At 44.2% G+C, this 12307-nt stretch overlaps 1 protein-coding gene across 11 annotated transcripts in view; it reads left to right on the top strand.

The window, feature by feature from the left end:
* mipol1 (mirror-image polydactyly 1) overlaps positions 1-12307 on the top strand; it is a 32396-nt gene that overhangs the window by 4913 nt on the left and 15176 nt on the right. The window contains exons 3-6 of one of the 11 annotated variants that reach the window (XM_078089130.1): positions 1145-1191; positions 6129-6230; positions 7114-7281; positions 9563-9686. In XM_078089130.1, the coding sequence (XP_077945256.1) occupies positions 7163-7281; positions 9563-9686 (243 nt within the window). In that variant the 5' untranslated portion in view covers positions 1145-1191; positions 6129-6230; positions 7114-7162. Of the gene's footprint in view, positions 1-1144; positions 1192-6128; positions 6231-7073; positions 7282-9562; positions 9687-12307 lie in introns of all 11 variants that reach the window. The other 10 variants (XM_078089127.1, XM_040199771.2, XM_078089129.1 and 7 more) reach the window with 10 other exon arrangements.

Here is a 12307-nt window from a genome sequence, read left to right on the forward strand (position 1 = left end):
TGTCTTGACATAAAAAAACACACCACTTAGAAGTTAATTGTTCCCTATCTTCTAAAAATAATGAGATATCAACAAGCTATATATCATTTCGGATGACGGTGAACTAATTATTATACGCAGAAAATCTTGTGAGCATTGGAATCGGTGTGTAGGAGGAGTTGGCAAGTGTGTTTTTTTACTAAATTCAAGTTGGTGCATTTAATTGCCATGGTTGACTTTTTTGTAGAGCATAACCGAGAGCACATATGTTGCGAATTTCAAGTCAATTTGGCATCCGAGGCAAAAAAATGGGTTGATGTGGTACTTTTCAAATTTCTAGGGGGGCATTTCTTTATACCCAATTGCGGAACCCCAACAACGTCAAATCTTTCACTAGTTGTGATGTGCTTATCAAATTGAACAACTTTTGAAAAACTATTAAACCCACAAAAAGGCCAAAAAAAACCTCAGGGTAAAAAAATTGAAGTAAACATAAAAATGGCCTACAGTTTGGTCCCAAGAGACTTTTTTCAGTTTACTTGTAGGTCAAACGTAGTGCTAGGGCTGCTTAAATTAATATTTGTAGATGGCCCTATTGAGCTGAATTGCCATTTTGACTCATTAAAATTCTCTCCGGTAACTACATCTTTGGCTCTAAATGTGTGTGCCACGGTTAGTTACAATTTGAGGATGTTTAGTACCTCAAAAGCACCTTCATTGTTTACTGCAAACAATAGTTTGCCACGGCAACAACGTTACACAAAACATAAAATGCTTCTTCGGCTGTCAAGAAAGTCTTATTGTTTGTGTGCAATGCGTTTGGTGTTGACCTGATTTACGTACTGAGCGAAGCAAGCCATAGTATAGAAATGTTTACTTCCTCTTCCAGTAGGTGGCGCTATGATTTTTGTTAAGAATTCCACTTTACATGTCTTCAGGGCTGGAGTCTCATCAAACATGTGAAAATTGGAAAGGATCCGATCATGTGGGGTAGAGTTACAACGGTTTGTTTGTTCTTGGCGAAGGATCAACTTTGCCGATGCTCCCGCTCGCCGTGACGCGTTATCGAGGTCTTTAGTCTTTTCTGCCAACTTTTGAGAGGGATCAGATTAGACTGAGGAGCAGGGTGTAAAGTAAAAAACATTTAACCTCCTGTTGTCCACAGGTGGCGCTATGACTAGGATTAAAAATGATCGTATGGACGTCTACAGGGTAAGGAGGTCATGACATATGAGAAATATTACACATTAGATAGTATGTATGTAGGTCGAGTTAAAACAACTTACATTTTCTCGGCGAATGGTGTTATTTTTTGCCGATACTCGCCCGCACATAGTTTAATAATTTATCAAGCTTTATGCATTTTTTAAAGACCAACGTCTCAAGATCACACTGCCCAAATTTGAAAAGAATCAGGTTTAATCTCTGGGAGGAGTTTGGTCATCTCTAAAAAAATCATGAAAATAGGCTAAAAATGCAGATCATCAATGATTAACTGCAGAGCCCCCCAGTCTCCAAATATTATACAAAACCGGGTGTGTTATGTGTTAATGTTTATATATGTAACACATTTTGTGAGGGCAGGCAAAGTCATTTGGAAATGGTGTGTTTTGCCAGATTAAGCCACTTGTGAAGTTCATTAGCCCATATCTTCTCAAAAGATATCAACACGATATGGGGGGGATATTGAGCCAATAATGATCCACAGAAAGTTTTGTGACAGTCTGACACGGCGTCTAGGATAAGAAAAAAAAGATTCAAAATGGCGGAAAATCTAGTTTGCCGCATTTGCATACCAGACCATCCAAACCAAAGCATTTCCCAATAAGAGACTCAAATGATCACATTTTTCACCAGTCCTGACATGCATGCAAATTTAACAACTTTTTGAATATGAAAGAGGCCCCAAAAAGGCAAACGATTTGTGAGAGAATAATAGGAATAATTCCTTGAAAGACAATAGGTTAAGAAGCCAAAAACATTCTCTTTTAAAACTGTTAAATAAACTTTATTGCCACAGATAACAGCAACACGTTTCTGATTAATGAGCAGCTGCTGTAAACACACACGTACACACACATTCCTACACAGAGATTAATAGCAGCTACTTCAAACACACCAGAATCAACCTCATCCAGCAATGTGTGTGTGTCCGTATAGACAGCAATGTGTGTGTGTCCGTATAGACAGCAATGTGTGTGTGTCCGTATAGACAGCAATGTGTGTGTGTCCGTATAGACCAGCAATGTGTGTGTGTCCGTATAGACAGCAATGTGTGTGTGTCCGTATAGACAGCAATGTGTGTGTGTCCGTATAGACCAGCAATGTGTGTGTGTCCGTATAGACCAGCAATGTGTGTGTGTCCGTATAGACCAGCAATGTGTGTGTGTCCGTATAGACCAGCAATGTGTGTGTGTCCGTATAGACAGCAATGTGTGTGTGTCCGTATAGACCAGCAATGTGTGTGTGTCCGTATAGACCAGCAATGTGTGTGTGTCCGTATAGACAGCAATGTGTGTGTGTCCGTATAGACAGCAATGTGTGTGTGTCCGTATAGACAGCAATGTGTGTGTGTCCGTATAGACCAGCAATGTGTGTGTGTCCGTATAGACCAGCAATGTGTGTGTGTCCGTATAGACAGCAATGTGTGTGTGTCCGTATAGACAGCAATGTGTGTGTGTCCGTATAGACCAGCAATGTGTGTGTGTCCGTATAGACAGCAATGTGTGTGTGTCCGTATAGACCAGCAATGTGTGTGTGTCCGTATAGACCAGCAATGTGTGTGTGTCCGTATAGACAGCAATGTGTGTGTGTCCGTATAGACAGCAATGTGTGTGTGTCCGTATAGACAGCAATGTGTGTGTGTCCGTATAGACCACCCACTCTGCAGATTAACAGACAGTTCACACGACGTCTCCTCCCTCTTTCTACTCATTCACTCTCATCCTTTGTCATCTTGATCTGTCATTAAAAATAATCTACTGACCAGTGTGTGTGTGCGTGTGCGTGTGTGTGTGCGTGCGCGTGTGTGCGGTCGGCTCTGATAAATAAGGATAAATCAAAGTTCCAGGAGGAGGTGACATCATCACCATGCTCCTCTCTATTTGAGTTCCATTGTGCAGGATATTGTAACCATGGTGACGTGACAGGGCATTCTGGTCTGTAATAGACTTATTCTATTTGATATTCAGCAGAACAAAGACAACAACAAATACATATCTCCAGAGGGAGGCGCTAGACAGTTGAAGAAGAGCATTCGCCATGAACGCCATATGATGAAAATATGAAACAAATCAGATGCTGTCTGAGGGTCCAATGATTTGTTTTATGATTTTCATGTTTCACAGGATGTGATCACTGATCGGTCTGTGAATGAACTATAAACTCTCCCTGTGTAGATATATAATGTGTAGACCAGGCAACTTTTGTCCAAACCGAATGGTCCAAAAAAGAAAATATCCAGTGAGCAGCCTTTGTGTGACAAAATGCCTTGTTGATGTGAGAGGTCAGAGGAGAACTGCCCGACTGGTTCCACAAGATAGGAAGGCAACAGGAAGTCAAAGAACCACTTGTTACAACCAAGGAACCCACAACACCATCTCTGAACGCACAACACGGGGAACCTTGAAGAAGACTGACCACAGCAGGAGCTCCTCCGGTCAGCTAACAGGAAACTCAAGCCTGGTTTGTGTTTCTGCGTTTTCACAGCGACGCAGACGCAAGAGCCCCTTGCGTGTCCCTTGCGTGTCCCTTGCGTGTCCCTTGCGTGTCCCTTGCGTGTCTTTTCACACCTCCTTGCGTGCGTCGACCCATTTTTCTAGACTAGCGTGTAAAGCGACGCAGCGTCCTGCAGCAGCAGGCTGTGATTGGTCCGCTGACTACGTCCTTTACGGAGTCTCACGTCTCACGGAGTCTCCCGTCGTTTTCACAGCACAATACGGCCGTTATTAAAAGGAAGAACGTTTACGAGAGAACGGATCAGACTGAAGAGCTTTTAAATATGAGCGCTTGTACAAGCCGTCATTGGCGGACTATGAGGACGCCGGATGGCCTCTGATTCATGGAGGGAGATCTCCACAAACGAGGGAACAAAGTCGTGGAGGAAAATACGGGACAAATGTGTCCTTGATGAAAAGCAGCAGTGTGGATGCACGGGGCAATAAAGTCTATGATCAATGAATAAAGCAACCAGCAACTTCCACACACAAAGACGTGACTCTCTAGGTCGTCTTCAACAAAACACGTGACTCCACCTGTTGTTCTGGAGGTGAATCGCTCTGCAACACACGCAGGACTTTACAACCAGGAAGTGAAACCAGTGCGTCGACGCCAGCGTTCTGATTGGTTGAGAGTGAGTCAGGGGTGTGCATTATTCAGCGATAATGTAAAGTACCGGTTCACGTTGACCCGAGTGTTCCATATCACTGCGCACTCAAAGTAACAGGTTAGATTTTGCGCGACATCAGTTGACATTTCAGTTTTTGGGACGAAGATTCACATCATGGAAATCTGCAGCAACTGTTTAACATTATATGACACCAACAATTAAGCCGGTTCTGAAGGCAAAAGAGGTTCAACTTTTACTAGCAAGGTGGACCTAATAAAGTGGCATATATAGTGTGTGTTTATGTGTATATATATACACACACACACACATTATCGTGTGTGTGTGTAGGGTTATATATATATATATATATATATTACACACACACACACACACACACATTATCGTGTGTGTGTGTAGGGTTATATATATATATATATTACACACACACACACACACATATATATGTGTGGGTGCGCCTCCCGGGCTTAATGTCCGTATCTAAATTCATGTGCGGCGGCGGCGGCGGCGTGTCGCCGAGCGGATCACAGGCGGATTGTGACGGATTTGAGCTGAAGCCTCTTTAATCATCATAACACCGTCATTAATATTCATGCAGTCAGCTGGAACTCCCGACTCTCTTTTCACAGAACTTTCTACTCAAAATGTATTAAATACAGCTTAAAAAATTAATGGACTTTAGTGGATGTTACAGGCAGAAGCCTCCCTGATTGGCTGGCGTGGTGTGGGCCTCTGATTGGCCTTCGTGCTTCCCTTTCTTCTTCTTTGAGGAGACTTCAAAGGGAGAGCGAGGCATGAATGGTCATTTAGGAGGATTTATCACATTATCACTTCTGTAATTGTACATGAATAATAAGAAGCTCAATTAGCTTTGAGTCCACGGAGGGGGGGGGGGTGACAGTGACAACTTCAACTACTCCACAACTGTAATACAGCAGAACCAGAACCACTAAATCGCACCAAGAAACGGGAAACAGGACAAGGACTAGCAACCAGGACCAGGAAACGGGACCAGGTCTTACAACCAGGACCAGGGCCAGGAATCAAGAAACAGGACCAGTACCGATGACTCTTCAGGAGTTATTTGGGCCGGAACCAGACACGTGAAGAGATCTGACAACAAGTGAGCAAATCTAAAGACATCCAAAGACACTGAAAGATGTCTGAAGACGTCTGAAGACAAGTGAGCAAATCTAAAGACATCCAAAGACACTGAAAGATGTCTGAAGACAAGTGATTACAATAGCAGCTTGTAATTCGCTTTGAATAAAAGAATCAGCTAAATGAAATGTCATGTAGAAGCATGTAATGCATTCAATTTAATGTAAATCTGAAGAAGTGAGAATGTCCTGAAGACAGGTGAGGACATCTGAAGACACATACATACAAAGCTCTTCTCTGACGATCTGAATGATCCGACCTTTACAAACAGAGGGGTCAAAGATCATCGGCTTTTTCTCTTCACGATGACGTGATTAGTGGACCACATGAAGCGCTGCCTGTCACACACACACACACACACACACACACACACACACACACCTGTTAAAGAGTTGTCTGTGCTTATTGTTTACTTTTGACGTAATAAGCGTTTGACATTTCCGCCTGCTGTAATTAAAGCTCTTAATGAGAGCCACTAGCTGGCCACAACGAGGCCTTAACGGGATATAAGAGGTGTGTTTGCTCTGCTGATGAACTACAAGTATTTAGAAAGCTCTTCACAACGACAGGATTACTGCTAGCGAATGATTGATTTCTAATGAATAGAGACAGATGTTAACAGAGTCTGTTCTTATTTCTTCAGATAATCCCGGAGTGAAGGAGGAGCTGCGACAGCGTCTTCCCTCACCTCCGCCGCTCAGAGGCCCTGACAGGTCTCGTATTAGTCAGGGTCAGTTAGCAACGGGTATTTATGGGACCTAAAGAGTGCTTTCTTTTCAAATAAGACATTTCATTTCACTTTACATGAGCCCTTATGGTCTATTAATCTCATTTTGAAATAGCTCCAGCATATCATCATATTCATAATGCACATGGAACTTCAAAGGTTACCAACATGTTATTCTAGGATGCACAAATTATACAACATTATTACAAATATTACTTGCATGTGGTATTCTACATGTTACTCACATGTATGATGTATGATGATGATGCTCTCCAAATTATACTACGTGTTATTCTTAATATTCCCTACATTGTACTCTACATATTACTGTCATGTTACTCACAAGTTCTACTACGTGTCGTTCCAGTGTCACTCCGTGTAGTTACCAGCTAACTTGTGGACCTTTTGTCCGAAGGTCGCAGACATTCTCGGCCGCGCTTGTAGCCGTCCAGCCAGCAGCACAGCGCTCGGTGGGACGGCCGCTACATCGCCGCTCAGCACAGTTATTCTACACGTTACTCCACATGTTACTCACATGCTAGTCTACATGTTACTTTGCGTGTGAGTCTCATGTTACTCACATGTTATTCTATATGTTATTCTTTTTAAGTCATCTGGAGGGCTGAATTATCTATGATCGTCTTCATAGATCAACACATGAATAAATGTTTCTGACTTACAAGCCTGAGTCTGGAGTGGACTGAATGTCCATCAACTGATTCATTGATTCATTATTTAATGAATACGTTAACACAATGATTCATTAGTCCAAATGTCCACTCAGTCAATCCCTCACTCATCCATTTATCTTTTCGCTGTTACTCTTCTGTCTTATTGACTGTCTGTCCTCTCTCTGTTCAGGCCCACAGTCTGTCCCTCCTGTCTCACCCCTCTCCCACAGGAGGTCTGTCTCACCATCTACCTTCACACCTCCAGGAGGTAAAAGACTGATGGAGCTGGACCTTCCCCCTCAGCCAGAGAGCTGTGGCAGCGTCTCTGATGGAGGAGGAGCATCCAGAGGTCCTGGCAGTCCCGTCCTCAGAAGACCCCCAGTCAGCTCTGATGACAGGTGGGATCCAAAGGCTCACCTCGGGCCCTAAAGACACAGATTATATTCAGGGATTAGCGGTTAGTGGGTGAGCAGTTAGCGGGTTAGTTGGTGAGCAGTTAGTGGGTGAGCAGTTAGCGGGTTAGTTGGTGAGCAGTTAGTGGGTGAGCAGTTAGCGGGTTAGTGGGTGAGCAGTTAGCGGGTTAGTTGGTGAGCAGTTAGTGGGTGAGCAGTTAGCGGGTTAGTGGGTGAGCAGTTAGCGGGTTAGTTGGTGAGCAGTTAGTGGGTGAGCAGTTAGCGGGTTAGTTGGTGAGCAGTTAGCGGGTTAGTGGGTGAGCAGTTAGCGGGTTAGTGGGTGAGCAGTTAGCGGGTTAGTTGGTGAGCAGTTAGTGGGTGAGCAGTTAGCGGGTTAGTTGGTGAGCAGTTAGTGGGTGAGCAGTTAGCAGGTTAGTTGGTGAGCAGTTAGTGGGTGAGCAGTTAGCGGGTTAGTTGGTGAGCAGTTAGCGGGTTAGTGGGTGAGCAGTTAGCGGGTTAGTGGTTGGGGTACTTTTACTGAACGTGCTTTAACGCTTGACTAACCTCACAGTTGTTATTCGGTAAGCATCATGTGCTCTCTGAGCAGATAGTGACAGGAATTTAAAGCACTTAAAATAATAAAACCTAAACAATGCAGTCAGAACAGAAGTGCAGCGTTTTAGAGTCTAAACGTGTCTTATGAATGATGACCAGTTCCATCTGTGAGACTCAACAAGATTATTAAACACCTGAATATTTCATTACATTCAGAATATTGATCTGAAATGTTTAGAGGACATTCATTCAAAGTTTATTTTTTCATTACTTTCTTTAATTTTTCTTCTTCTTTAAGATGCTTTTCAGATGAATTGTGTGAAGCAGTTTGAAATGTGACCTATTACATTAGACTTGATTTTATTAGCTAAGTTAGATGAGGACAACGGAAATAGCACGATAGCAGAGTTGATTAGAAGCCGCTGATATTATAAAAGACACAGTGTCTTATTTACTCGCTTTATTACGCCGTCTGACCTTTAAGGTGATATGAGAGAATTACAGGCAGCAGCTGCTTAATAAAGTGACGCCTTCGTCTCTGCGTCGTCTCTAATGTGAGGTTAAAACACCTGACCTAATGAAATGATGTCACAGGGTCCCGACCATTCACAGCCCCACTCACCACCACAAAGAGTCTGCTCCCCCACCTGTCCTCCCCTCATTGTCCTCCTCTTCCTCCTCCTTGTCTTCCTCTCCCTCCTCGTCCTGTTCCTCCTCTTCCTCCTTATTAACCTCTTCCTCTCCCTCCTTTTTCCCATCCTCCTCGTCCTCATCATGCTTCTCGTCCTCCACCCTTCTTCTTCCTCTCCCTCCTGTCCCTCCTCTTCTGCCTCTTCCTCACTCCTCTCACACCTAGTCTTCGTCTTCCTCGCCTCGTCTTTCTCCTCTTACCCCTCTCCCTCCTTGTCTTCCTCCTCTTCATCCTCTCTCTCTTCCTCTTGTCCGTCATCTCCTTCCTCTCCCTCCTTGTCTTAATAATGATGGTACATTTTATTTCTAACACACTCTTTATCAGCAGATCTCAGTGCCAGTAAAACTAAGTAGCTTGTGCAGTGAGCGTGCTGCCTTCAGGGGCTCAGGGAGACTGCTCCACCTGCGTGGTGGTGCCGAGCAGAAGGCCCGGTCGCCCGTGGTGAGCAGCTTGGTGTTTGGGACCCGGTGGGGTGGAGGTTTGGGGAGTAGTTCATTCATGAGTGAGTAGTAGAACTTTGCAGTGGATCTGGAATGTGACAAGGAGCCAGTGGAGTGAGTGTAGGACGGTGTTACGTGCTCATGTTTGTTTTGGATGCATTGTAGTTTCAGGATATTCTTGTGATCCCAGTGAAGAGTTAATTACAGTAGTCCTTGAGGAGATCTACCTCCTCTTCCTCATCATCCTCTCCCTCCTCATCTTCCTCTCACTACTTGTCCTCCTGTCCCTCTTCTCAAAATGTCAAAGGCGATCTGGCGAATGGTATTAACAGAGCTAACCCGCTCTCATGCACTAAAATACACGCTCTTGTGCACTCACATATGACACAAGGCACGCTCACATGCACTCTCATGCCCCAGAGGATGAAGCTGTGAGAGAGACAACATTATTTTCTTGTTGTTCTTAAGATAGTAATTGCGTAATGAGATATTAATGTTCTGAAAATAGATGCTTTAATATGTTGGAATGCCATGCAGAGATAGCAGATAATTGCTCACTGTGTACTTCATTATTTGATGTTAATCTGATTGTCTCCTCCAGCTTTCATCGGGATGTAATGTTTGGTCCAATCACAGCGTCCGATCCGCTTCAGACTTCTGAAAGAGACAAAAACATCTCGTTGTTACTGACGGAGCTCGAGAGCCTGAGAGAAACCAACAAGAAGGTACATATATACACACATATATTCAACCATAAGTCACATTATCAGTAAACAGGGTCCATCTGTCTGCTATTTAATCTCAGCATAAATCCACGTGTTGTGTGGGGTTAGGGTTAATGTGGTAACGTGTTGTGTGGGGTTAGGGTTAACGTGGTAACGTGTTGTGTGGGGTTAGGGTTAACGTGGTAACGTGTTGTGTGGGGTTAGGGTTAGGGTTAACGTGGTAACGTGTTGTGTGGGGTTAGGGTTAATGTGGTAACGTGTTGTGTGGGGTTAGGGTTAGGGTTAACGTGGTAACGTGTTGTGTGGGGTTAGGGTTAATGTGGTAACGTGTTGTGTGGGGTTAGGGTTAGGGTTAACGTGGTAACGTGTTGTGTGGGGTTAGGGTTAATGTGGTAACGTGTTGTGTGGGGTTAGGGTTAACGTGGTAACGTGTTGTGTGGGGTTAGGGTTAACGTGGTAACGTGTTGTGTGGGGTTAGGGTTAGGGTTAACGTGGTAACGTGTTGTGTGGGGTTAGGGTTAGGGTTAACGTGGTAACGTGTTGTGTGGGGTTAGGGTTAACGTGGTAACGTGTTGTGTGGGGTTAGGGTTAGGGTTAACGTGGTAACGTGTTGTGTGGGGTTAGGGTTAATGTGGTAACGTGTTGTGTGGGTTTAGGGTTAACAAGGTAACGTGTTGTGTGGGGTTAGGGTTAGGGTTAACGTGGTAACGTGTTGTGTGGGGTTAGGGTTAGGGTTAACGTGGTAACGTGTTGTGTGGGGTTAGGGTTAGGGTTAACGTGGTAACGTGTTGTGTGGGGTTAGGGTTAATGTGGTAACGTGTTGTGTGGGGTTAGGGTTAACGTGGTAACGTGTTGTGTGGGGTTAGGGTTAGGGTTAACGTGGTAACGTGTTGTGTGGGGTTAGGGTTAGGGTTAACGTGGTAACGTGTTGTGTGGGGTTAGGGTTAGGGTTAACGTGGTAACGTGTTGTGTGGGGTTAGGGTTAATGTGGTAACGTGTTGTGTGGGGTTAGGGTTAACGTGGTAACGTGTTGTGTGGGGTTAGGGTTAGGGTTAACGTGGTAACGTGTTGTGTGGGGTTAGGGTTAACGTGGTAACGTGTTGTGTGGAGGCCTCAGAGTGTGTTAGAGCGCGCTGCCGAACAAAGAGCATCTTGGAGACCAAACAGCTCAGCTAAGTATGAATCAGGGGTAGCTTATAAAAGAATATCCCAAGCATTGAACATCTCACAGAGCACCATGAAGTCCATCTTCCCGAGAAGACAAGAAGGAGATGAATCAGAGGAGCAGCCAAGAGGCTCATGGGAACTCACTGCCCACCACCCCAACAGGGAAAGTGGTGTGCATATATATATATATATATATATATATATATATATATATATATATATATATATGGCACGTCAACACGCCATCAATGGCACGTCAACACGCCATCAATGCTTTAACATGGCAATGTGTGAAAGGCGAAAATGATTTGATCAGCCTTTCATTTTGAGCATTGGGAAGTACTGCGAGCCTGAAGTACTACGAGCCTGAAGTACTACGAGCCTGAAGTACTGTGAGCCTGAAGTACTACGCGCCTGAAGTACTACGAGCCTGAAGTACTGCAAGCCTGAAGTACTGTGAGCCTGAATTACTGTGAGCCTGAAGTACTACACGCCTGAAGTACTACGAGCCTGAAGTACTACGAGCCTGAAGTACTACGCGCCTGAAGTACTGCGAGCCTGAAGTACTACTTGAAGCGCCACGCAGCGGTTAAAGCAGCCCTCTAGCTACAAACCACCAGTGGAGAGACTTGTGCAGACTACGCTGATGCGGCGTGCAGAAGGACTGTGGACAAACCAACGAAGAAGAATGAAGCGTCCTTAGAACGGCAGCGAATGAGGCGGGTACGAGCCTCTGAACACGCAGCAACACGCGGCGTGAGGACAACACACGAGATGTGTGAAACGTTACAACGAGCACCGACTCAGTGACGACATGCAGACTCACACAGTCTGAGGTCGGAGGGATGGATAAAAAAGTAGAAATGAAGTTAATTTGATTGGTTGATTTATTTATTGTGAAACTGCTCAACCTGTATCACTGAAGTACTCAACTGTGTTTTTTTTCTCTTTTTCAAAACAAAACCAGTCTTTACAGATTAAAAAGTATTTTTTGTGCTAGACCACTTTACCTCATTAACAGGGAGCCTCACTACTGAACACATGCTGGAATCCGTCAGCAATCAGGAACATTTATTGCCAAGTATGTTAGACAGACAAGGAGTTTGACATGGCGGGGTGGTGCATAGCATTGGACAATGAGACAAATAACACAGTGCAGGAAAATATGACATGATCAATTTAAATATACAGCATGATGGAAGAATATAAACTAGAGGAATTTAAGAATACAATTTTAAAAAAGATAAAAATGAAGTGCACAGGATAAGATAACCAGACACTACACAACTGTATTGTGAGTGTATGTGAAGTGTATATACATATGGAGTGTGAAGTAATGTGCAGAGGAGTGACTGGTGGAATAAGGGATGTCAGTCAGTGAGGGTCCGGCTCTGTTGATGAGGTCTTAGTCCTGATGGACCTCAGCCTCCTGCCAGATGGAAGGGGCACAAACA

This window comes from Gasterosteus aculeatus, chromosome 15 (assembly GCF_964276395.1).
Source record: "Gasterosteus aculeatus chromosome 15, fGasAcu3.hap1.1, whole genome shotgun sequence".
Lineage (NCBI taxonomy): Eukaryota > Metazoa > Chordata > Actinopteri > Perciformes > Gasterosteidae > Gasterosteus > Gasterosteus aculeatus.